Source organism: Scatophagus argus, chromosome 3 (genome assembly GCF_020382885.2).
Source record: "Scatophagus argus isolate fScaArg1 chromosome 3, fScaArg1.pri, whole genome shotgun sequence".
NCBI classification, from domain to species: Eukaryota; Metazoa; Chordata; class Actinopteri; family Scatophagidae; genus Scatophagus; species Scatophagus argus.
In genome coordinates, this window is record NC_058495.1 from 21242733 (window position 1) to 21269677 (window position 26945).

The window sequence follows — 26945 nt, forward strand, 5'->3', positions numbered from 1 at the left end:
AACACACAATGTTGAGTGGCCACTAGTCACCAGTGGTGTCAACAAATCCGCTTGATCTTCAGCCTATAAATAGGCGTGTACCCAGCTAATAAAAACTAAATCATGTACGAGGAAACCTGACAGTGAGACAAATAGGCTCATATCACGGGAACAGTAGCCAGTGTGGACTTTATTTCACATAATCCATTATTTTAACATATCAGGATAACTTTGTGTGTATTATTGCACTTGTGAATCTTTGTTTTGGTGAGATTAGGAGATACTGGTCACAAGGAGTCCCACCGTCCATGAAGACAGAAAAAAGCGTCAGAGTGAGAGCTCTCTGCGCCGCCACGCTCTCTGCGGTGTAATCGGATCAGGGCAGAGCAGAGGGACGTCCAGCAGGCTTGTTTGGCTCCAAATGAGCCAATGAGACCGGCTGTACATTAGACTGACAGTCCGATTCAGCGAGCCCGGAGACGCCATCCTGGTTTGACGACCGCCCGACAGCCAATGCGGATCTACGAGTGACAGGAACGGAGGGAAAAAACAAAATACGAACTTGCCTTCCTGTAGGTCAAAAGTTACCTGCTACCTGCGGAACGGTAGAGTCGGTTGAGGAAAAGATGGTTGTGGGATCACAACAATGGCCCTCTCGCAGCTCCTGGATGATTCACCTCTGAGGCCGGGCCCAAAACACACCGAGGCCGACGACCTGTACAACGAGAGACACCGGCTGGCTCTGGAGGAGCTGCTGTCCGGGGGCCTCGACAACTTTCTGGACTTTCTCATGAAAGAGAGGATCCCCAGCTTTCTGTCGGACGACGAGATCCAGCGCATCAGGAGCGCCGCCGTGCCCCCGCGGTGTGCGTCCCTTCATGGGGAGGACCATGCCGTGGAGCAGTCGCTCAGCAGCTCTCTGGACTGCTCCTCAGTCACCTATTTCCCCGAGGTGTCGGATGTGGAGCCGCCGCTTCTGGAGATGGGCTGGCCCGCCTTCACCGCCGGCTCGTACCGGGGAGTCACACGGGCCGTGGCGCACTTCCAGCCCAGCTACGGGGAGTGCATATACAGCTGCAAAGAGGCTGCGAGACGCATGATTAAAAGTGCCAAAGAGGTATGCGCGAAGAAAGTATTTAAAACACAGCTGCACACTGGGTTACTTTATAATTCTTTATGATTTGGCCACTGATTCTTACTTCCTTTAAAGACTCAGACAGTCTTGCAGGCAGTGGTAGGATAACAGTATTTATTTCTAATTTGGACATTCCTGAGGGGACACGCTGTATAATGCCTGTTATTATTATAGCTTTTGCGTTTTCTGCTGTAATTCCTATAATATTTTCTCCCTAAAGACTGCATCGTTACCATGACAGCAAGTGTTCTTGTGGTATCATCTTAAAACTGGATTATTATTTTTTTTTGTTGTTGTTGTTGTCAAAATCAAATTCACATTTTAGATTTCATCAAATAAACACACACTACACGCCACAATATAAGTGTGTGTGTGTGTGTGTGTGGTTACTTATTAACAGTTTTGGAGGGAAAATCTTCTTTGTACCATCCTTAAAATACACGCCAGACTGTCCCTGTGGAATTTCTTTGATCACCCTGAAATTTAGAAGTTCAGGCTTTGGAAATCTTGATCAGAAAGAATGTGGTGATCGAACTAATGAAAGAAAGAAAAGCAGCACATGAATATTCAGAATATTCATGGTGATGCTCCTGATGGGAGCTGTCAGCGCAGCTTCTGGTTTTGAAAGGAGAAATTTCGGCGCGAAGGGAGTGTGCGGCTTCAGCAGCACCTCGGGCCTTTGCAGGGCCTGCGTGCCAGATGTGTCTTGACTTGCTTTGCTCCCCTCCATGAAAGTTTGCATTCCCTCTCTCATTAGAGCGCTTTAAACTGCAAGGATTTTCTCTCTGGTTTACAGCTAAAATGTGCCGACAACCTTGAGAAAAATGTTCTCTAATCCGAGTTTGTCCTTTTGTGATGTTGACCCGCTTCCTGCACACAGTCTTTATTGTGCAACAATGCCCGCACTGTAACAGATCTCCATGTATCTGTACCGTCACTGGTCAGCTCACAGGGACGGCCTGGTCTTGTATTTCTTTGAAATCTTCACACATTTCCCTGAAAATTAGCGCTCACAAACTATCATCCAAATGAGCTGGGGAACTCCTGACAAGGCTGCATGTGCATAACAGCAGTTTGAAGCAATAAATCTGAGATGCGTAAACATCCGTGTCTAATCCTTGACACACAGCCTTTACCACAGCATGTGAAATTCCTTTCTTCCTCACCAAGAAAAAGGAGAAACCTCGGTGCGGTCCTGAGCTCTGCAAAATGGAGGCCGGCCCTACAGAGCACCTACTTGTCTCCTGTATAAATGTAACTTGTTTGCTGACCAAGCGTTACTACTGATTGCCATGGTAACAGGCCACAGTCAATAGAAAGCTCATCAGCGTGCACATTACTGGGTGTGTGTGTGTGTGTGTGTGTGACAGAGATTCCCAGCTCTGTTTGAATAAGGCCCTGCATTTGATGATAATAATAAAAACACAGTCATGTGCCGCATCTGGGAGAGCGCGGCTGTGGCCCTAAAATGAATTCTATTATATTACCTCTGTAATTTTCCACTGCAGGTGATTGCCATAGTTACAGACTCCCTGACAGACCTGGATATCTTTAAGGATCTTCAGGAGGCATGCACCCTCCGCAGAGTCCCTGTCTACATCCTGCTGGACCAATCATCTGCTCCTGCTTTCCTCAAGATGTGCAGAAATGTCGGCGTTCGCCTGGATGACCTTCGGGTATGTGACTGTTCAGTAGAACTGGGTGCGGCTCTGTCTGCACAATAGGAACATCAGATGGCATCAGATAAAAATATACCCTTTTAAGATCTGATTATGACTGGGTGGGTCTGCACTTATCTCTCATGCCTGTTCACTCTCTCACTCTCTCTCTCTCTCTCTTAATCCGTAGCAAATGAGAGTGCGAATCATAACTGGTACAACTTATTACATGAGATCCGGAGCGAGGATTACAGGGAAAGTTCATGAGAGGTTCATGCTGATTGATGGAAACAGAGTGGCTACAGGTTCTTACAGGTAACAACCTGCTAACTATTTTACCTAAAGTCAGATGCTATAGTTGGGTATTATGCAGGATGTTAATACCTAAACCCCCTAGATTTATTAGATTGTTAAGTAATACATTTTCTGGCTGGGATTTTAGTCATCCGTGTTAAATCCCATTCTTGTGCAGGTTCAACTGGACTGACGGCAAATTAAACAGCAGCAACCTGATCGAGCTGTCCGGTCAGATAACAGAGAAATTCGATGAAGAATTCCGCATCCTCTACGCTCAGTCTCTACCTGTAAACACTCGAGGACCTCCGAGTGCCCGAAACAGTGGCATCTACGAGCCTCCCCTCCTCAAACACTCGGTCAACTCCTCTGCTCACCTTGCCAGAGAGAAGCTGGCAGAGCCAGTGTGTCTGACCAGCACCCCCACCCGGAAGGCCCGATCATTAGCTGTCCATCCACCGTGTGAACCCTTGAGTCCAGACTGCCGTGAAACTGACCCAGTCTCCGACTCCTCCACCATAGATGAAGACTGGACGGAGCAGCAGCACATGCAGGAGGAGATCCTGGCAGGTAGCACTGGTTGCTGTCTTCCTGCAGACCAGCTATCAGAGAAAGGGTTTGTGACCCCAAGCGCCGTCTCCTGCCACGTCTCCACTCAGACCAGCCAGTCAGTGATGGACAGTGAAACCCAGACTGACCCTCAGCTCACACAGTGTCCCGACCTCGTCACACCAACAATCACGTGTTCCAACATGGCATCCTCTCACTCCTTTGTGACTCCCGGGCCGATCTCTCCCACCCAGGCAGCTTCAGACAGCACCTTAAAGGACTGCTTCAACAATCTGAGCAAGGAGCGCCAGTACCACTACTCCGCCATCCGCTCCAAGCTGGAGCACATGGTGAACGCCCTGTCCCAGAGGCGAGAGCTAGTGGACATCACCAACATGACTCAGGGGCCTGGCGCTCACAGCAGGCAGAGGGTACACAAGGACTGTGGGCAGGAACCAAACCCCAGACTGCTTGTTGAAAGTGTGGGCATGGGCACATGGCCAAGAGCCAGATGTGTACACTAGTTTAGCTTCAGGGATTTTGGTGAAAGGGGGTAGAGCTGTGGCAAGGTTTCTTGTGGATCCTCTGTTTCAAATAAATAGTTTTGGGTTACGCAGTAGAATTCCAGCTTCCTTCTGTTTGTCTTCTTTTCTGCAGTGCCTTCTTTTGTCCTGCTTTTCATGACGTGCCCTGTCCATGTTTTTTTTTTTTGGTGTAATGGTAACGCAGATTTGTGAATGATATTAACAGAAATTGTTTTAACCAAAGACACGGTGCAATAATCATTTTTTGACCATGTCAGTTTAATGAATATCATTTGCTGAGGTGGTTAAGACTGGATAATATCTGCTGTAGCATGAGTGGAACTGCATTGAACTGCTGTTTGGGTTATTTAGTACATTTGGTTACTGTAACTGTAATCGGAGATCAGCACGCTCTCACTGTCCTTTGCTAATAAACAAAATGTATTTTGTTAGATGAATGCTTAGTTTTTGTCTATTTTTTTTAACACTTCCTACTCATCCACACTTTGTGTTGACTTGTAGCTCTGTTGTGCTTGAAATTGCCATGAAATCCTTGTGAAGATTATCTTGGAAAACATTTGCTCAGAAGTTCCAGGACACACGAGGAAGCAAACCAAACCCAAGCGAGTTCACAAAGAGAATGAGAGGAAGTGTAATATTAGTTGAGAGACAGCATCTGTGATACTGGCACCTCTGCTTATTATGTAGTCAATTGCTGTCCAGGGTGGATTTGGGGAAGAAACCATCAGATTAGATGCAGAGATTAGGATAAGATCTAAACAAACACTTCTTTAGACACAGAGAATGAATTTTACAACTGCTGATTCCTTGCTGTTACACTATAACAATAAAATAAGTATTGGGACACACCTATTTATTATATTCAGGTGTGGAATGGAGCTGTTTTTCAGGGGTTGGACTTGGTCCCTGACTTCCAGTGAAGGGAAATCTTAATGATTCAGCATACCAAGACATTTTGGACAATGCTTGGCTTCCAACTTTGTGGCAGCAATTTGGAGGAGGCCCTTTTCTATTCCAGCATGACTGTATCCCAGTGCACAAAGCAAAGCTCCATAAAGACATGGTTGGATGAGTTTGGTGTGGAAGAACTGGACTGGCCCACACAGAGTCCTGACCTCAACCCCATCAAACACCTTTGGGATGAACTGGAATGGAGATTTTGAGCCAGACCTTTTGGTCCAACATCAGTGTCTGACCTCCCAAATGCTCTACTGCATGAATGAGCAAAAATCCCCACCGAAACACGCCAAAATCTTGTGGAAAGCCTTTCCAGAAGAGTGGATGCTGTTATAGCTGCAAAGGAGGGACCAACGCCATACTAATGTCAATGAATTTAGAATGCAATGTCATTAAAGACCATGTTGGTGTAATGATCAGGTGTCCCCATACTTTTGTCTATATTGTATATGTTAGGTTTCATCAACATCATTCCTACAGGAAAGCTCGCAAAACAGCCAGTTAATTTTTGTGCAGCAGTGAAGCAGGGGGGCTAGAATTTGTGCAAGGCTTCATCTTAGCAACAGTCGACTTCCAGCTATTCCTCGTACTTTTAAATGGACGCTACACTACAGAGCCTGGCACAAACACCTCACAGTCTTTATCTCGCGTTTAAGCACAAAGTCTGTAAATGATCAAAACACGTCAGTGTCTTGTTTCAGGTGAAAGTGTGCTCAGTGTGTCTGCAGTTATTAATGTATTACTCATTCTGAGATTTGTTTGGCTAATGTTTAACTTTATTGAGGAGATGAGGTGTAACTTCCTGATATCAAGATGTATTGATAGCTTTAGTCACAAAGGAAGGAGGCCTGTTTCAGCACGTGATCAAAGGATTGTGTTCACACATGAACTACTTCAAGCTGTAGATCACTGATTAGGTTAAATACATTAATTTCTTGTAGTCCAATAGTTTTAAATGTAGGAGTTAAACTTTTTTTTATGTTTTAAAGCCAGCTTTCTTTTATACAACACATTTAAACAAAATAATTCATTGTTACGGTCCATATTTCAAGATACTTGACGTACTAGTTGATGACAGCATATTTCCACAAACATCATAAAAAATGTATTTTCAGTTTTGATACTCAGGCCTACTTTAATGTTCTTCATATTTGCGCTTATTGTAAGCGTATGTCACAAAATCAACTCATTTTTATGAAGGATTCTTGGTAATTTATTCCAGTGGTGGGATGTAATTCAGTACTTTTACTCAACTACTGTAGTGAAGTACAATTTTGAGGTATTTGTAGTTGAGTACATTAATTTTTGCTACTTTATCCTTAATATTATCATTATATCATCTTTTTTTCTGTTTTTACTCCACTACATTTACATCTTTGAATGTCTCCTTTAGGAAGACCAGCAGTCTGGATTATAGACATATTCGGTTTGTAATGAAATAAAACTACAGCAAAGAGCTTAGAAACAAAGACAACTGATTGTCACAATGATTGACAAATGAAAAATTTAGTTGATGAAAATAAATGGAATAGTTACTGTATTCCATTTATTTTCATCAACTAAATTTTTCATTTCTAACATGGCATGTATTATTTCACATTAATCACCCTTAGCTCTACCTGGACCAGCTAAATAGTTAAATAGTGCTGAATGAATCAAATGATATATAAAATATGATGACACTGAAGCCATCCTGCCTTAATACTGTGCATTTAACTACTTTTACTAAACCAATATACTGCGTATGTCTTCTACCACTGTTTTATTCATTAAATAATCAAGCTGCTTCCTCCTATTAAAAGGCCAATTTCATTAAATGATTGGTTAAGCGCAGTTGATCCCACACTGTGTGGAAAAAAAGTTGATCTCACCTTTGGCTTTACAGAGCAACGTAATGAGCCCACATTGAATCAAAATACTGCAAGAATTTAAAAATAAACATCGTTGTCACAAAGGTTTTTCATTTAAAGTATGCCACAGTATTACATCCACCCTTCACACAGTCCACAATACAAGCTTTTACACAGCAACAGGGTAATAACAGCAGGGCCCTTCAGCGGCTCCTCCTGCAGTGTGCCAATCCCCCACCCGGCAAACACATCAAGAGGCTCTGCGTTCATCTTGTAAAATGCTGCAGCTGAAGGAAATTGATCTACAAGTAAATACAATGGTGGTAATATTGAGAAAATGGTATTTGATTTTAATTGGCTGCTGCAAAGCAACCGCTGGCTGTAATCAAGGAAGCAGTGGGGGATCCACAACACAACAGTCTGCACCTATTATGCTCGGCTCACTGGAAAACAGAGAAGCTCCGCGTATTCCACTTCACACGTGACAATTAAAAAACTATAGACATGATTTACTTTTTATTTGATGTTTTAATCTCTGAGGAAAGTGTCAGTTTTTTTTGCTAACTTGCCGCAGGGATGCTGCCTGTGATGAGCAGCAGCTGTAACACTAGCAGGACTCAGCCACCAGAGAGAGCCCTGTCCTCAGCTAAATGTGCTTCCTGTTTTATTTTGCTCAGTGTGCCTTGCTTCAAGTGTTGGAATATACCTGTGATGTATTGTTGAGAATAAAACAGCACCCTCTCAGTGTTTTTCAAGGGAAAGACTTTGCTGAATTATCACGATTTGACCAAAATTTTAGATTTATATGTTATAGATTCATTCTGATGGTCCTGTCCCACTGTAAAATGTTTTCAGGTTTCAGGAGGACAGATTTATAAAACTTACAATCAATTTTGATCTTAAATATGACTTTAAGCAGTAAGCCCAATATTAGTAGTTATTTTTAAAACCTCTCTTTGAAGTGGAAACGATCTTGTCTTTAAGCAAAGTGCAGACTTGACTTGTTGTTGTTCCTTTCAGTTATGTAGGAGTACTGCATTTTGGGATTCTGGTGAACCTTGACTGAGGTTCAAGTGAAATCTGACAGGACTTGTAAATTAAAGGCGGGAAGAATTAGCAGTTGTTGTTTTTGGATGCATATCACTTAAATGTTTTCATTATCAGTTCTTAAGCAGGACCATTTATTTTTCTTTCTGCCTCACCTCGTCTGCTGCGGCAGTGACACTCTCACAAACAACACGCTTGGCTTTGTTTGCTCACTATTCAGTCCACCGAATGATACATGTTGCCTGGCTTCAATCTCCAACACCATCGCTGTGACCTCATCTTTAAAAAAGTCAGATTTTCTCTCTGGTATTCCTGACTAAACCCTTGTTTGTGCTGGCTTTACATAAGGCAGGAAATCACAAGGCAGGTGCTGATTTATTATTATTTACAGATCACATGTATGTTAGTTACTAAAGTGATTCTTGGAACCAACTTGAGGAAGGTTTTTTAAGGTCAGCATCTTTTATGAATTGAACGTAAGAACTTTTTAAAAAACATTTTTATAAATGAGGCCGCTGGTCACTTTGTAATTGTGGCAGAAGAGCACCTCCTGCTGCATGCAGAGTGAAGTTCCTGTGGATGTCAACATTTCTGACAGAAGGTGTAACATGATATCCTACAGATATCATGTCAAGGCCTAATCCGGTTAGTCACTATGTGCATAACGAAACCTCACACCCATCCATGTGTGAAATAGCATTTTTATCCAAGGGACAACAATAATGGCCTTTTGTTTTAGGAAGTCAAAGAACACGAATGTCAAAGAAATGGAAATGTGAGTTTCTATGCAAAAACTGTAATATATTCATACATTTGTATACATTATTATGTTTGTTTCTTTTGAAATTTTAAAATTTTTTTTTGTTTGTCTGAAATGTATGTTTGAAGGCCAGGGGTTGTGGGTGATATGACTGCAGTATTTTACACTAACAGCCCCTCAGAGTCCCACAGGACAGAATACATCAGGATGATGCAGACAGACAGCACTCACTCGTCATACAATTGATTATTGGATTTGTATCCATCACCGAGTACATTTATGTAAGCTTCCTCTGTGCCTGGGTGTGAATGCACAGGCCGGACTTCTCTCTGTGACACAATGTAATTTGTTATGGCGCATTATCCTATAAACTGAGCAAACAGTGGGTTTTGTGTGAAATGTTCAGACTTTTGGCTCTGGATCCTGGAAATAACAAACATCAAGTTTGGCTCCTGACACCGACTGACAGAGTCAAACGGCTCTCCTGGTGCTGGACATAAACCTTTTAATTACTGCAAACATGGCTGATGAGTTTGAAGCTTGATTACTTGGCCTTCATTAGTCAGATTGTGAGCTATAGTGACTCCCAGAGGTGCAATTTGGCATCTCTAAACACTGCCAGCCTCTATGCTTAGCAATTTACCCAAACATTTACCCTACAGTACACCCAAACAGGTGCATGCAGCCACACACACACACACACACGCACACACACACACACACACACACACACACACACACACACACACACACACACACACACAGGTTCCTGTACACTTTGTATCATCAGCTAGAACAAGCAGGGCCAGATGTAGAAATTTCGGTCAGTTCTTTAATTCGGGGGAAATAACCTGACTACAAGAAAACTCTGATAAAATGTGCTTAGTGCTGTTGAACTATCATAATGACTTAGTGTTTACTGTGCCATCTTGGCCTTGTTTTCCATCAGGGCGGCCGGGGGTTGTCACTACACCGAGGAGGGAGCGTTCTTGCCTCAGGCCACAACACACTGATAATGAATGTTCAGCTCATTGGAAAAATAAAGTGTCTGAATTGTGTGGTCAGGATCTGGCCGTTGTTTGGGTGTGTGAGTCAGACGCAGTGACATGCGCAGATGTTCAGTTTGCGCAACAGTCAGTCACTTCCTGCGCTGTAATGCTGATGCCAGGCCGCAGTTTGGCTAATGCAGGTGGAAGGTATTGTTGATAAGCTCTTTGTGCTAAACTGCATGTGGAGCTTCAACACGCTGTCCGGCAGCAGCCTTGCCGCTATTTTTAGACGGGTACAGCTGCTCCTTTGCACCCAGCAGTCATTCACCGGAGATTTATGGAACGAGCCCTTGAGAAACAGCTGTAGTGTCTTGCCACTTGCTGGCCCAAGCAGAGCAAGCTGAGGGCAATTAAGAATTATATTTATTCAGCTCACTTACTTTGTTGTTTTTCTTTATTTTGTTTAGGGCTAATTGTAGTTATCAACGGGTGGGTTGCCTCATGCAGCTGAATGTTGAAGCCACAAATCTGGAGCGTCCGGTGCTGCAGCGATGAGTCAGGCCCTGGTCACAACGACACTTTGGTCCAGTGCAAGTTCAACACTTGTGGTGTACTGCCACGCACACACACACACACACAGCACCATGTGTCCCGGCATGTTAGCTCAGCATACTGTCCTATAACTTGAAAAATAACAACATATTTTGTTCCTGATGACTCTTTACTCAGAAAAGACTCCCAGGACTTTATGTTTTGTGCAAAAACAAACAAACAAACAAACAAAAAACCCAGATTCCTTTTTGTTCATTTTCTGCCTTATTGTTCCCTTGATACTGTATCTGCAGTTTCGACAGTTCAGTCCACCGCAGCCTCCGTCTGACCAGGACTGTCACATGATTGTAGTCATGTAAATTAGCAGGAAACTGCTGTGGAGCTACAGTAGACAGAGAAATTGGCCTGCTGGTATGGCTGCCTTTATATGTGTGTGTGTGTGTGTGTGTGTTGGGGATGGGCACTAAACATGCAGCCCCCTTAACCACACTATAGCAGCACAGCTTAGGTTTAGCTTATCGCTGTCAGTTTGTTGTCTCCATTATTCAAAAGGACACCTTATCAGCCGAGGCGACTCGAATTAGCCTTCTCCACTGTGTGCTGCACACAGTGATGTTTTGCACTGATCCACGTTAACTCTGGTGTCTATTTCAGCAGCTCTCTATCCATTTATTGATGCATGTCTTCCATTGATCCCAGCATTGATTTGCCATGCAATCCATTACCCATCTGTCTGTTTCAGCAGGCTTTTAAATGATTCGTCAGATTGAGCTATTAACGGGAGTAGTAGTGAAGTTCAAAGGTTGGTGATACGTTCAGGAAGAGAGGGGGGACTCTGTGTGTGTCTGTGTGTTTTGGGGGTACAGGTGTTGTTGTATGCTACACAGGGATATTCACACAATTGTACTAAGCCGGAATATCATCTAAAATTAAATCTGAACTCACAATATGCGGGGCTAGTTATTCAACCTCAACAGTATCAAAAACTTTCAATAACCACTTTGTTCAAGTGAATTTAATTCTACTTAGGTTTACTGTCTTTCTGTTCTCTATAGTTATATTGTCTTATGTTCTGTATACTTAAAAAAATAAAGCCCATAGACTAATAAACCAGTTAATCAGAAACAAAACTGGCCTCAAACATCTACTCAGATTCATAATAGTGATAGTGATTTTATTTTGTCAGTGTTTGTGTTTATACAAAATTTCTGATAAAGTGGCTTCTTTTTTTTATATAACATAAAGGATTTCATAGAAAATTGTACATTACATTTGTCAAAGTTAAGTCTGAGAAGGTTAATTTCCTCTCTTGTCTGTCCGTTAAATGTGAAGCCACAGCCGGGAGAAGGTTAGCTTGGCTTAGCGTGAAGATGCTAAAGCTAAACAGCCAGCTTGACTCTTTATCAAAACACACATACCAACACCTCTAAAGCTCACTAATTAATATGTTATATCTTGTTTGTTTGACCCAAAGGTAAACTGAAATATGCCAGTAACAATGTTTAGTTTCTTTAAACTCTTAAACAGATTTCCTAAAACCTTCTCAGAATTGGATAAACTTAAAATTGCTTTACTGAAAAGTTGACATTTTGGAGTTTTGTGATATTAAGCAATAACACACCACTCACACAGCACTCCCTTAAAGTCCTGTGAATGTATTTTAAAAGGAATTTTTTTGGAGAGTATTTTTTGATGTTTCGTTCTTTTTTGAATTATAGTCTGGGCTTAATCTTTAATCTTCCTGTAAAACCACACTTTGAGGAAACAAAGGAAATGCCACCAGCCAAACATAGATGTGGGGGTTTCCTGATTGAGATGCAAGATGGATTCATATATATTCATGAATTCAGTCAGAAAAGTCAAACGGAGGCAGTATGATAATCTTGCAGTAATTGCATTTTTCCCTCCAACTGTTTTTGGCAGAGCTGAGAGCCACATCCTGAGACATGTGACGGGGGATGCAGTCTTGAGTGTCACAGTGGTGAACGGTGGATACACTCTGACCCTGTACCTAAGGCCAGTCAATCCACAACGGGGTCAAGTGGTGGTTATGCCAAATCCATTGGATTCATGGGTAATGGGATGACTATCATTAGTCCTTGGATGGTCAATTATATGTTTAATTAAGCAAGACAGACATCAGATAATTGAACTATTGACTGGTCTCTCCGAGTCTCATCTGTCTTCTGATTCAGGACCGCGTAGCTGAAGTCAGATTTGTTTGCAGGCACAAGATCCTGATGAGAGTCCTGTCATTTCGTCCACAGATTCATTTGATGTCCTGACCTCTGACTGAAGAACTTTTCTGACTGCGCCCTCTTTCTCTTCCAGGCCTCGGGAACCCATTATAATTTCACACAAAAAAGAAAAAAAAAAAGAGAAACATCCAAAAGGACCATATTTCAAACTATCAAGCATTTTTTTCATACTTGTCAGTCTGCTGGATACATGTCAGCAGCCGTCTGAAAAGTGCTGACACTGCTGCCCTCCTGTCCGGCAGCCCGCTCCCTCTGTGTGAACTTGGATTTAGCTCAAGGGTATAGCCACCCTGCTAATGTGATGTAGCTCCAAGAAAGAAACAAATTGGCCTGACGTCTCATACACTGCCTTGTCTTGATTGTGTGATGGCTTCTACTGCTAATGTGCTACGATGGGTAGACCTGCACAGGGAGGGAGATGGGTGTGTGTGTGCGTGTGTGTGTGTGTGTGAGAGAGAGAGAGAGAGAGAGAGAGGGGAGAGAGGGAGGATGGGGGAAGGGCCTCAGTCTGCAAGATCAGCACAAGTGGAATTGCATTGATTCAGTTAACTGCAGAGTTGGAGCGTGATGTGGAATTGTGTTTATCAAGGGTGGAGTTTACACCACAGACTCCATTTTGATCTTATTTTCCACCTTGCATTCATAATCAGTCCCTGCTCTCTTACTTTCAGCTGTAACATATCAGATCACCATCATACATACAGCTTAGCCCCACCTGGAGTTTCATATGTTCAGCAAAACAGACAGATATGTGCTTCTTACTGATTTAATGTCTTGGTTTAAATGGCTGCATAATGTATTTTCCAAGTGTCTTTCGTACCGACGGCGTAACTAGAAATGCTCGCACAGCTCAGATGTGACGATACTGGCGGACGCACACTGTAAACATCATCATAATCCGTATTAATCTACAAGATCAGAAGTAAACAACTGACATCGTGTTCTGTAAATCACCAGGAAAAGTGCCGGATATTCCAAGTAAACACCGACTTGTGGTTTATATTCAAACTGGAGCCACTGGCCCAGAAACGGCATCTGCTGAATCTTAACAAACTGCTAAATAAATCTCAAACATTGTATTAATTATGGGGAATAAAAACACAGAACTGCAGCTTTGTAATTGGCTGTTTCTTATGGATGAGGAGTGTTTGGTGGTTGAAAATACACAGACAATATAAAATGTGATGCATTTATTATACTGAAAGTAGTAGTAAATTATATAATCTTAAACTAAATGATATGCCCATATTATAAAATTGTTTCACATCTGATAAGATTAGAAAATATGTTTTAAAAGAAAACCATATGGGTGGTGTTTTACGTGTTTACTTGCAGTCTGTCCATGTTTTTGGCATTCAGGAAGGATACACGTATTGTAAATGAATAAGGCTCTTTGTTAAACATACATTTAAAAATGGGCACGTCGCAGATGTATTATTTTCTTTTCTCCTTTTCCTCTCTTCCCCTCTCTTTCCTCTCCTCATTTCTCCGTCTAGCTGTAGGGAATTTGTCTCTAAGGGTTTATCATGACTGCCTCATATTTCCCCCTGCTAGTTTGTCATTCTGCTGATCCAGACGCTTTTTCATATTTCAGTATTCTTATCATCCAGTGGCAGTAAGATGATCCATTTCACTTATTTCTTAGAAGTGTGACTGTAGCTTAAGTCAATATCTACTGAATGAATTCAGTGAATGGAGGGTTAGCTGAGGAAGGGCAGCTAGTTAGTGGCTGCAGTGGTGGTGGCGGTGGTGCTACTGGTGGTGCAGGACCCTTTTTTATCCAGAGTCAGCAAGGGTAAAATGTCAAGCATTTCTTAGGGAAGCAGCTCTGTAGGATTTCATTCGAAGCTTTAATCTTAATTGAGAGCATCGCACATTGATATTCCATAGGCCTCTTTGCCCTTCGCCTCTCAGCTACTTTCATTTAGAGGACAGCCGTGCTGCACTAGAGCATGGGGAATGCTTTGTCAGACAGCCAAGAGGCCAAAGGCAAGGTCAACCTCTCTTTGTGACGGTGGCTCACTATGAAGTGAAGGCATCACCTTTTTGATGATGTCAATACTTTCATGAAACATTTCTAAATCTTCAGAAAATGAAACTGACTGAAATTCTGACCTCATATTGGCATGAAATATTATAGAGGACTCATATTTTAGTTTATTAGGTGTAAAGTTCCTGATTTGTGGATCTAAAGAAGCCACCTTTTTTTTTCCCAAAGGCTAAACAGGATCATTATTTCACGCAGTGTGGACTAAAGGAAGATATTTGCATATTTAGCAATGAGAGTCCACAGCAGCTGCAGAGATCATTCAATCATGCCTAAGATCATCTGATAAAAATCGTTTGACTCTAAATACGATCTGTGCCAAGCCTGTATTTAGGAAAGCTCCCAGTTTAGTCTTCTGTATTGCACAATGGGTACAGTAGCATCCCCTAATCCTCAAAGAAAGGGGAAGGGCTAACTGGCCTGGCAGATGCAGCGATAAGGCCCATGTCGTCAGGTAAGGTGAGGAGAGGAGGAAGGTGTGGGACGGCAACGCTCTTCCCACTCCTGTGGGAAGACTCGTCATGCCACCTTTCCACAAGTGATGAAAACAGATGGAAATAAAAGACTCCGTCTCTCTGTCTCACACACACACACACACACACACACACACACACACACAAACCGTTTACAGACGAGTGCACAGCCCCTATCCCTGGGACTGAGGACCGAGCTCGCCTCCATTTCTCATACTCCTGCCTCAGCCTACTGCTGACACAGATGTAGTGTGAAGAGATAGCAGCACAGATAGGTGTGCACATGCATGTCAAAGAGGCCCCGAGGGGGTAAGCAGGTCTGGAAACACAAAGGGTGAAGGTCTAACATATGATCCATCTGCCACACTTTTCTCGTAAATCTCAGATATTTTATGTGACTCTTTAAACTGATTTGGGAAGCACTGTTCAAGATAACAAGTTTAAGTCTCCACAGCAAACACAAGTGTTTCTTCTGCTGATGAAACACTGAATCAGGATTAAGGGATTAGCCCTTCAAAGATTTGTTTTACTAGCACATACTATGAATAACAGGTTCCTATGGAGGGACTGCAGCTTCTGACAGATTTATCAGGTGATCAGGGCTTGATAAAGCTTCAGAGAAACTGCTCCTATTTCAAAGTATTCTTCTCCAGTTGTGTGGGAAAACCCAGCACTCCTGCTTTCCACTCCTTCCACCAATCAACCGCGGCAGCCTTCACTAAACACCTCAGCTGGCACTGATGAATCAACACAGCTAGCCTCTGGATCTATTCAGACAACAAAGCAACTGAACTCCTCAGAAGGACATTGTGAAAGAACCTCTGAGAAGAGGGTTCACTTTATCATCTGATCAATAAAATCTATCCAAACCAGGCAGTGATACTTTACTCTTTCCAACATGTAACCTACTTTATAACACATCAGAAGAGGTGAGAACATCGTCCAGAATATGTATTTTATTCCCATTTTAAATCGTTAAAAGGTTACTGTTGGGAAATATTTGCTTCACTGAAGATTACAAAATCATCATCTTAAAATATTAGCGATTGTATCATATTGATGCTGGTAGTTTTATTTTGGGAAACTTTGCAAAGAAGGGCGGTTTCAATTTTTTGTGTGGAAAGAGGATGCTCGGGGTCCACACATGAGTCAAGGCTGTTCCTCTCCTCGGGATTTAAATATAGCCACACTCGCCATTACTGCTGTCACTCACAGACTTATAGTGACCTTTTGACCGTGCCTGTACAAAAGAGACTTGAGGCTGACATACTCACTCCAAATGTTTTACACCAGAGGAGAGAAAGAGAGACAGAGACAACATTTTAAGATTGCTTTTTGTCTGGGCTTTGATGTTATCAGTCCGCCGGTTTGATAGATTTAGTTTTCTCTCATTTGGCTAAGGTTTCGTCTGTGTTCCACAAGGCAGAGTGACTGCACGGGAGGGAGGCAGATGAGGGGTTCCCATAACAATCGGAGAGCTGAATGTTTCTCAACACCTGATGTGCAGGCTGAGGTCAGAGTTTGTTGGGTTACAGCTCGGAGGCCACCTACTTGTGTCGTTGTTGTTGTCGTTCAGCTTGGACATGTTTAGTGCTGCAGGCTATTGTTCAGCCACGTGTGGGCGGTGTGTTCCTTTAATCATTTCACTTTCTCTTCTCTTCTCTTAGGTCTTGTAAACGCTAAAGCCTTGCCATGTCAGTTAACAGTCGACTTTATCTCATGATAAATAATTGAATGCAGGTAAATTTTGCACATACATTTATGCGAATCCTCCTGACTTTTCCTCTAGTGCCAGAAATCTTAACATCTTAAAATGCCTTAACATCTGTGTGACAGACTGTCATGAAATTTCACATCACATTCAGGATCAACTTTAAGATTTCTGGTGACATGTCGGCAACATCATTATGTTGAATTTTAATCTGTCTCTAAACTAAGATGGTAGACTTGCTTATTATTTAATTGTCCCTGTGAGCATGTTAGCATGCTGATGTTTTTTTAGCTCAAAGCACTCCTTTATCTTACTGGTGCTTAGGACAACTTTACAGAGCTTCCAGCATGGCTCCAAACTTTTGGTGATAAGACGAAAATTACCTCTAACTCTGCAGATCTCCTCAGCTCTACAAAACCTCTTAGCAACTTTCCACGCCTGTTTTTAACCAAATAGAAAAGGTCGACTTATTGTCCACTACCTGCTCAACACCAAACACGCTGGAGAACATGGCATGGAGCCATTAGAACAGCCATTAGAAGAAGAAGAAGAAGAAGAAGAAGACTGATTTCACTCGTCACTGTGAGGTTTACGGTAAGCTTCAGGAAGTCACTGGTGCAAAAAAAAAAGAAAAAGTCCCCAAGGAAAAAAAAAACACAACTTCATACTTTGGTTTTTGTACCATTTAAACAAACAAGACACAATGTGTTCATCAGTGAGCTTTGGACGTCCTGTTAGGTGGATGTTACCTTTGAACAGAGACAGACTAGCTTTTTCTTCTGTGTCCAGTCTATATACCAAGCTAAGCTATTTGGCTGTAGCTCCCCAAAAAGTCAAACTAACCCTTTAAAAAGAAATTGCAGCGATAACATTTACAATTTGTTTTTGCTCTGCCTAAGTCGCCATGCAATCAGCTAATGCAAATGTGATTCCATTAATTATTTAACCTAAAATACAAATTATTAAACTGATTTATAATTTTTTAGTATTTTGTGCTTCTGCCAAGTCGTCATTTGCAAACAACCATGAGAATTTTATTTCTGTTCACAGCAATCAAAACAAGCAGATTTATGTGTCTGCTGGTTTTAAACAACATTTGTCTCACAAGTGAACTCTATCTTAAATTTAGTGGGAAATCTTATTACACCCGCCATAAACTTTGTTGTTTTCTTGTAACCTTTCATTTATTTTTTTTTGAGAAGTCAGAGTTTCTTTTTTTTCTGCTGTTAAATCCCAGAACAAAGTACTTCCTGTATCTTGACCACAAAAAGAGCAAACAAGTACATGGGTTCACTGTAGTATAAAGGCCTGCATCCCCTTAAATAGATCAGTTAAAAGCTCAGTGTTGGCCAATCACAAGGTTCTCTCCCTGACAGTCCAACCACAGCACACAGTTAGTTGTTCCTCAGTTGCTGTAGCGGAGGTTTAACATCGAGCATGATGACAAAGATGGCCAAAGAACCAAAGAATGGGCGTGTGAACTCTGCTCTGCCAAGCTCTTCAGCTGTGCAGAAGCCAAAGGTGGGTATGTCTGCGCTAAAATCAGCTGAGAGGGAAGAATACTATGGATTTAAGTTCGGCACACTGTGTCTGAGAGACGCGACAGAAGAGTTATGACACAAGGGAGATGTTAACATGACACATTAGTGGGAAAGTGACACACCCAATTCCAAAGAGGCCCGTTAGATTTACCAGAACGTACGACACTGCTGCCATATTCTCATGTCAGCGACACCCACAGAAACGTATGAAGAAGGGTGTTGAATAGTACATGTGCAGTGACAACTGCAGTTTGAATTTCAAACCCGACCCCATCTGTTCATATCTCATCTCGGATCTCGCTCTCTCACACTTCTCGACGAATACATAAAGTTCACTTAACATTAGCTTTTCAAATCACCAAAAAAAACATGCTTTCTTCTCTTTCATTTCCTAACAGCAGTGAAAAATGTCTGTTTTCTCATCTGCAGTGCCACCAGTTTCACCAGCACTTTTCCTGGATGTGAGTTTGTTATATTCCAGAGACATAATATGGTCCCAGAGGGCTGGACTTGCTATCCAGGTTGTGTTAAACTCACCAGGGTGCACACGTTGTTGTCTGAGCAGGAGCTGAGCCTAAATCAGCCAGGCTTTGCCGACAGCAACCGAGAGACACAATTATCTACCCTATTGATAGGTAGGTTGTATACATGGGGCCAGGGGGGCTGGGGAAAGGGAAGGGGCTGTCAGGGGGTGGGGGCTGAGTTAACCTTTGTGGCTTGTGTTTCTACTGTGCACTAATGGACGCCTGTCATCGTTACGGACAGAAACAGGAGGGCGCCTGCCAGCTGCATGACCCCCATAAAACAGAGCAGGAAATCCTAGCAGAGAATGAAAGGGACACAGAGATCTCTCCTTTTCTTTTTTTTCTAAAATTCTCTTTCATGATCCTTCCTTCACCCTCTGGATTCTTATTTAGGCTGCAGAACTGCAGTGTCACTCATGAAACAGGAGAATATGCTGTGCATCCACTGCAGGCATGAGGAGTTGTGGCTGTGGGTACTGGAATGCATATTAAATGATTAGTCACTTTCACATCAGTTGTGCAGTTCATTTACCCCTGTTGTTTATGCTAGTAAAACCCTTCTGTTTTTCACCTCCGTTAACAGGCTCTGGCTGTTTTATAATGTTTCCGTCACGCTGGGAGGAACCTGTATAATCATTACATACAGTAGTTCACCCTTTGCTCTGTAAGATAAAGTCCAGGGTCTGTAATGTGACAGGACTTTGTCACACTTTCCTCAGTGGTGTCCACTTAAACGTGACGAGCGCTTTATCGCAGGGCCTTTCTATCAGATCCCCAGGAGTTCATGCACAAACACGCTGAACACGACGTCCCCAGAAAGTCAGATTCCTTATTACAGCCAATAAGATAGCAAGACAGGTTTTATTGTAGTACTGAGGCTACACATTAATCCAATCTGTTGGAGACTGCAGTGCTCATCATGTGATAACTTTAGTCATTACCAGTGGTACAATCATAATTACACTGGAACCATGCAGGATGTGGCAACAGGAAAAACGTCTTCATAATGCAAGTAGCAGTTAAGGCAATAAAAAAAAGCAGAAAGACATTTTTCTGATAAAAAGAACTATTAAAAATTTAGTAGGCAGCAGGTAGTGTAAAATTAAAATGTATTTTAAAGAATATGTGTCCCTCTGTGATAAGAAAGTGCACATACACATGAATGTTTCCATGTATGCGTGTGTGTATGTGTGCTATGTCCATGGAGACGTCTGTGTGCGTGTGTGATTGCTGCATGATTCACAGTGTCACAACCGTGCGCAGAAACGACTGGACATCCTGACCGGAAACCACAGCCGTCGAAGCTGCGTTTTCCTGCGACATACAACCTAACACTCTCACAAAGAGTCACTTGACTGGACCCTCATATAGGAAGTGAAAGAGGAAGCCCCTCGTCCATCCTGTCCTCCATTCCAATCTCTGCACTGCGATTCACGTGAAGCCGCACTTATAGATGAGTGTGAGCCTTTACTGTTGCAAAACAACCGCAAAAGAACTGGCTGGGGCTGGAAATGGCTTGCTATTGGGCATCAAATGTCTGGTCAGTTGACACTTAGCCACATAAGATAAATGTCAATCATTACAGCGAATGCAGAATTAACTGATTGATCACCAGGGCTTGTTTCAAACAAAAAAGAATATTTACTCAGCCGATCAACTGATTCCTATTTGTCGGGCCATTTTGTATCTAATCTCTGGCAGTTTTTGTGACAGTCAGTCAGGAGTTCTTCAACAAGATACTCAGTGTTTAGACAGTCAAGCTGGACCGAATCAACACTGTCCAGAAAAGATGGGTATGATATCACAGATGGAAGTGGTGAGTGATGTTCGACCGTGGGGTCTGTTGGCCTCGGCCTTCCCTCATGGCTCGAGGCCCCTGGCTGTGTTCATTGGTGACAGTGTACGTAGCCTGGCAGCCCGCATTCCTCTGCCTCTCTCCACACAATGGTGAGTATCTGCAGCATTCCTCTGTCTGTGTCTGCTGTCTGAGATGCAGCCAGGCCTTGGCCAAACCCCAGCACTCAGGTTGGCATCATGTTTAACTGATTCCGACGGACACGCATTGGGTGTTTTCACTGAACACCGGGCATCTACAGGCGTTGCTCATTGTGCACAAGCGAGTCATAGTTAAAACTAGAGTGAGCGTGCTGTCAGATTAGTCGCTCACAATGCCAAAAAAAAGGCCTCTGCAGAGGAGATTTTGAAATAAATTTAGGAGATGATGATGCTGCCCCTTTAAGGTGCTTCATCATCTCACTCTGACTTCTTTTTTCCATGCAGTCATTCTTTTCTCTCAACGTGCTTTTTTTTAAATTTTTTTTTAAAAATGTAAGCATGTATATTCTAAAACATTTTCACTGCTCTTCATCCTACTCCAGCTATTTTGCTTTCTCTCTTGCTCTGATGCCACAGCCGTGCAGACACCTTTCCCTCCTGCTGACTCAGTAGCCAGCCTCAGGCGCCGTGGGCTTGGGGTGTTGGTGGTGTGTGTGTGTGGGTGTGTGTGTGTGTGTTTGTGTGTGTGTGTGTGAGGAGGAGGGGGGGGGCCCGCGGCTCCCACATCAGGCCCACCAGCCTATCACATGCTAGGGAAAAGAGCTGGCTAATCGTTTCTACAGTGGCACCCTGCACACTGTCACACAGTACCACAAACCGCTCTTCTCACCCAACACTTCTACTCTATTATTCCGCTGTTGCTTAGAAATCCACATGTGATGCATGTACGCAAGTGCACAAAAACCCACGACACAGAACAAAGAAATGCAATGTTTGAAAAACCACACGTCTACCGTACGTCAGTTTGTGCAATGTGAAATATATGCAAGTATGAAAATAAAAGCACATCCCGCACGCAATTTATTCCAGTTTTTCATGCTGAAAACGTACACTTAGATCACATTCTGGAAATTTTTAGTTCATGCTGAGCTCTCTGCATTTTAGTATTTTAGCCGATTATGTCATTTACAAATTATACCAATCAATGAACACAATGTGTAACTAAACAGATTTAACAACAAAAGTCTTTTGCTGTCCCAATGAGCATTTTATGTATAATAAATATATTTAAACACTTTTAAAACAGAAGAATACTCATTTTAAAATGAAACAGTGCCCGTGAACAAAGTCGTACTGTGCCACATAGAGAAGGCACCGTAACATGAAAATATAGAGGAGCATTATTCATTGCCATAACCATTTGGCTATTTTCTGCTACATCCTTGAGGTTCACAAACACACTCATTTACATCCTGTACTCCTTCAGGGATTGGGCCTGTTCCCAGAAGGAAAGTGCTTTTGCACCTGTGGTGTGATTTCAGAGCTGCTTTCCCTCAATGGAGGGGTGAGGTCAATACTGTCAGGGGTCACACATGAAAAGAGAACCTGGTTTTTAGGCTAAAGGGTGGCGCCGTTAGCAGAGCCACCTGCTCAGCTGAACTCCCACAGAGGGTGAACAGTCAGAACAAACCTCCTCCGACAGAGTGAAAAACCCTGTGAGGTTCTGAGCACACACACACACACACACACACACACACAGGCCGTCAGAGAGGTTATAAGCTCAATTTACAGTGTGACCACTTATCTCACTTTATCACAGTGGCCTTGGAACTATTACAGTCCTCCAAATATTACTGTAGTGCTGAACTGAGAATGATCTGTGTACAGGAAATTTGCTTGAGGATTTCAAAACGTAACCGGGCAGGGAAGGAAAAAAAAAAAACAGATCAAGTGAGAAAATTCCTCAGAAGCCGGGCAGAGGAACGCTGAGCAGTGTGCCGTGGTTGTTGTTTCTCTCTTCCTGTTAATGAATGCAGAGGCGATCTGTTTGTCTGAGGAAGAGAGCAGAGGGGAAGCCTGATTTCCACTCCATTTTATCTGTGCCCCACAGCCCCTGCCAGTCAGCCCTCCTGTGCTTTCACATGCCGGGGTCCCACAGGAAGCAGCACTCCATGAAGGGCAAAGGTCGGGGAGGAAAGAAAGCCACTCGTCCTTTCATTCACCACCAAATCAACAAATACACAGCGCCGTGACTGTTACTGCACTCCTTCCTTTGGCTTTCGGGTAAAATACTTGTAACACAAGAATGAAGTGACAGTCAGAATATGACTTTATGAGTACTTTAAATTTTTATTGTGCCGTAGTATAATTTTAGGGTAGAACTTTCTAGTGCACATATGCTTGGTAGTCAATTTAATTTTGTATTTTATATACTAAACACTGACTGAAAGACTTTAGTGCCACAATTTTATTCTGTGCACACAGATGTGCATGACATATTATCTTATATGGATTCAGGAGTTTAAACTATCTTTTTATATGTGTGAGTATGATTATTAAAAATAAATAACAATGCCATGATGAAAAAGACAACGGTGCGCGTGAGGTAAATGTTTCATCGTTTTGTTTTTTTTTTTGTCAAATAGTAATTCCATCAGTAGATGAGACACAACTTTAAAAAGTCACAACAGGTTTATTGATCCACAGTAAATGAAAAACATAGTAGATGAGAAACAATTTGCATAATTATATATTATCTTAAAAAGAAAAGCAAATAATGAACACGTCTGTCCAGCAGAATCAGCTTCATAAAAATAACCGAAATGTCATCTCGAGCATTCATTCCTTTCAGTATTCCAGTTTTCTATTTTAAGGAAGCGTGAAACACAAAATATAATTTGAGCTACAAAAACTAAGCAAAGCAAAAATCACCAAAATGAGGACTGAGCAGTAACTGAACGGGCAGAATTAAAATTGTATATTCATAAAAAGGGAATATTCTCTGATTTCAAGTATCTTTCAGTCTTTCAGACAAAATACAGATATGTCTGTATAAAATAAAAACATCTCATACATGTCCTGCATGCATGCTCCATTGGAAATTTTCCATTCACAACCTGCCTAGTTGTATCTACTACATTTATTTGAGTGATATCTTTAAGTCCAACACTAATTAGCATAGAACTTGGGGAATCCGTGGGACTGTTTGCAAAGGAGCAAGTTGAGCTGTCAACACAATGCGTCCCTATGGAGAAGAATCAGTTCTGCAGGAAATTAACAAACTCACATTAAATACTCGGGTGAGGAAGGACTGTCACTGGTCGAGCCAGTTTCGTGGTAACAGTTTGCACCGGACAGTTTCTCGCATTTGAGTTTGTATGCATCCCTCTCCCGGATCAGCCTGTTCAGTTCGTGTTTCAGCTGCTCGACCTGTGACACCAGGCTGGTCTTTTCGTGCTCCAAAATATGTTTCTGCTGGACGCGCTTGAAGCGACAGGACTGTGCATAACCTCTGTTTTTCAGGGTCCGGCGCTTCTGCTTCAGGCGCATCACCTCGTCCTTGCTGAGGCCTCTGAGGAGCCGGTTGAGCTCCCTGACGGACATGGACACCAGCTGTTCGTCTGAGAAGTGAGCTTCGGCGTTGGATCGCCTGTCGTGGCGGCTGTGCGGTTGTTGGAGGAGCTGGTGCTCACTGAGGATCTGCTGGGTCTCCGGCGACTGGGGGGACGCGCACCCCATGTCATCTTTCAGATAAGGGTCTTGGCAGTGACTGCTGGGGATGCCTTGCATGTCGGGGTGACCCGGCAGTCCCGGATAGTGCTGGACAGGCTCGTTCAGGTGGCCGTACCCTTCATAATCAGCTTGGAAGGGTGGCGGATGGTGACCGTGGGGCGCAGATGGATGTCCCTGTTGCCCCGTGGCGCCGATTAGGGCCTCCATTGCGTCCTCGGGTGTCAGACCAAAACTTTCGGGGTACATCTGCTGAGGGTAACCCCCGTTGTTGGGTATCCAGAAGTGGTTTCCCCCGGGGTTATTTCTCTGCTCGTTCGGATTGAGGTTTGGCGATGAGGGTACTGAGTTGCAAGGTGTGCTGCCAGGGGTGGAGGAAACGGAGTCTGGTCTCTGGAGCTGGCTGCAGGGCCCGATGAAGGACCTGTCTATCCCCTGCACTGCCTCCTTCTTGACGCCGAACTTCATCAAGTCGAAGTCGCTGACGAAGTCCATGGTGTTTTTCTGCAGTCCCAAATGTGAGTGCGCCTCAGCGGTCATATTAAACAACAAGCTGGTCGCTTCAAAAAGCTCCAAATATACACGCTATTTCATGCAGTCAGTGAAGGCACCCTTAGTTTAAAAAAAAAACAGTAATATGTCCAAAGTTTGATTTCAGCACAAACGGGAAAAAAACCGTGAAAGCTTTTCAGCTTATCAAACTCTGCACCGCGCAGGCTGTTTGGCTTCAACAGTCACACACTGAAAGTCCACTGATGCCAGCAGACTGGACGCACCTCTGCCTGCTCAGGAGACGCGCACTTTCTTCATAAAGCTGCATTGACATGAAGTCACGCCCTCCAGACTACACCTCCGCGCTCCTCTCCAATGAAAACACGCCGAAGAGCACAATTTGCATAAAAGCTACGAGCCTGCGCTTATGAGCTGTTCGTGATGATCATTTGACCAAAACCTATAAAAGCACAGCGGTACATTATCCTCTGTACTGTGTTTATTCTCTCATTCGACTTATCCGCTATTTATCCCACAGGCTCTTCAGATTTATTACAGTGTGTTTACGACCAAGCCAGAGCTACACATTTGGATACTTTTAATAAGTAAAATCATTATACATATGAGATCATTCTTATTTACCTTCTTCAAATCTATACTAATACAGCTCAACAACGATATGAAATTTTCTTTCAGCCTTAATTTGGCTCATATTTGTGTCTGAATTTGTGCTGATTGTTGTCGCCATGGCTGCCTAATTTCACTTAAACAATAAAAAGGAAGCTCGGAGACAAATCATTAGACATGGTTGCGTTCTTTAGGAAGTACACGGGAGAACACTGCCATCTTGTGTCCATTAGTCTACACTGCAACAAGCGCCAATATGAATATCCACATTGTTTTAATGAGGCCAGTAAACCGCTCCTTCTGTCTTCTTTTAATTGTTTGTTTTATATGGTTCTGATTTGTTTTATTTTTGGGAATAGTGCAATGCTAAGAATTCTGGGATATTCTCACAGTCTGTGGGATTGTGCGCATATGCAACATGTGGGTGTGCAAGCACAAAACATCTGTGGATGGGCCCTGGGATTTTTCTACAGTAGGCAGACCCAAAGCCCTGACAGCCAGAGAAGCGGTTGAAGGTTTTAAGAGAGCATCTCATCAGAAATCTTGAGCTGCCTGGCAACAGCTCGGCAATGAAAACTTCTGGTCTGTTTCAGGATCTGTTGGCTAATTCAGGAATGTCACCCCTAGTGGCATCCAGAGGTGACAGCAAAGGGTTAAACGAAGTTCCTGCACTGAGGTGACCCTCTCAGACAGTGCTTACTCCAAAGACAGTGTACGCTTCGCTGACAAGATAGAGGAACGAAGCCAAAACCAATAGAAAATTCTGCATGAGAGTGCCGAAGCATTGTTTCAGTCAGTATTAGTTGCTGGGAATAAAGGAAAAGAGGAGACAGTGTGACTGAGGCAGGATGGCTCAGGGACACATATTAGGATCTATGCCAGCAGAGAAGGGTCACAGTATTGGGTATAACTTATGCTAATGACAGGATGCCGACAGCCTGAGTGCACAACACAAGCCAACATCATATTTCACTAGAAGAATATCCATCCAACAAAACAGTCATGCCCCAAAGTATTCATTTTTATACACCAGTATAATCAATACAAATCAAATCATAACCTCAGCAGCTCTTGGAAACAAGGCTTCACTTCATTTGCACCCGAGAAATGAGACCGTTATGCACTTAAGGACGATCAATTTGGCATCAGTCTGTCTGCAGAAATGCTTGCGGCCTCCACCAGTCACGTAGCATGCGGCTCAGGTTAGTTAGCTAGTTGGTGTTTAGGTCGACCAATTCTATTTAAGTAGGCGGGATTTATATGTTGTCAGACAGGCTTTAAGCACGGAAGCTGTCACATGCCAACCACCATTTTACACGACCTGTGTTGCCATCAAGGCATCTCTCTCCGGTTTTCTGTTGCCAGACAACCACTAAAATGTGACTTCATTCAAGTGCAACCATGATTAACAATCTGACGCAAACAGTGTGACTTCTAGGAAACTGTAAAATC

At 42.9% G+C, this 26945-nt stretch overlaps 2 protein-coding genes across 2 annotated transcripts; one reads left to right on the plus strand and one right to left on the minus strand.

The window, feature by feature from the left end:
• Positions 1-289: 289 nt before the first annotated feature.
• On the plus strand, positions 290-4597 carry fam83d (family with sequence similarity 83 member D). Its single transcript, XM_046384673.1, has 4 exons — positions 290-1096; positions 2623-2790; positions 2963-3087; positions 3245-4597. The coding sequence occupies exons 1-4, from the start codon at positions 626-628 to the stop codon at positions 4137-4139; spliced, it is 1659 nt and encodes a 552-aa protein (XP_046240629.1). The 5' UTR covers positions 290-625; the 3' UTR covers positions 4140-4597.
• An 18645-nt stretch (positions 4598-23242) lies between these two features.
• On the minus strand, positions 23243-25162 carry mafbb (v-maf avian musculoaponeurotic fibrosarcoma oncogene homolog Bb). Its single transcript, XM_046384674.1, has one exon. The coding sequence runs from the start codon at positions 24912-24914 to the stop codon at positions 23928-23930; it is 987 nt and encodes a 328-aa protein (XP_046240630.1). The 5' UTR covers positions 24915-25162; the 3' UTR covers positions 23243-23927.
• Between the last annotated feature and the right edge of the window lie 1783 nt (positions 25163-26945).

Coding starts and splice junctions, on each gene's coding strand:
- fam83d (XM_046384673.1), top strand. CDS start 626: ATGGCCCTCTCGCAGCTCCTGGATGATTCACCTCTGAGGCCGGGCCCA. Junction 1,097..2,622: donor TGATTAAAAGTGCCAAAGAG/GTATGCGCGAAG, acceptor TTTCCACTGCAG/GTGATTGCCATAGTTACAGA. Junction 3,088..3,244: donor GTGGCTACAGGTTCTTACAG/GTAACAACCTGC, acceptor ATTCTTGTGCAG/GTTCAACTGGACTGACGGCA.
- mafbb (XM_046384674.1), bottom strand. CDS start 24,914: ATGACCGCTGAGGCGCACTCACATTTGGGACTGCAGAAAAACACCATG.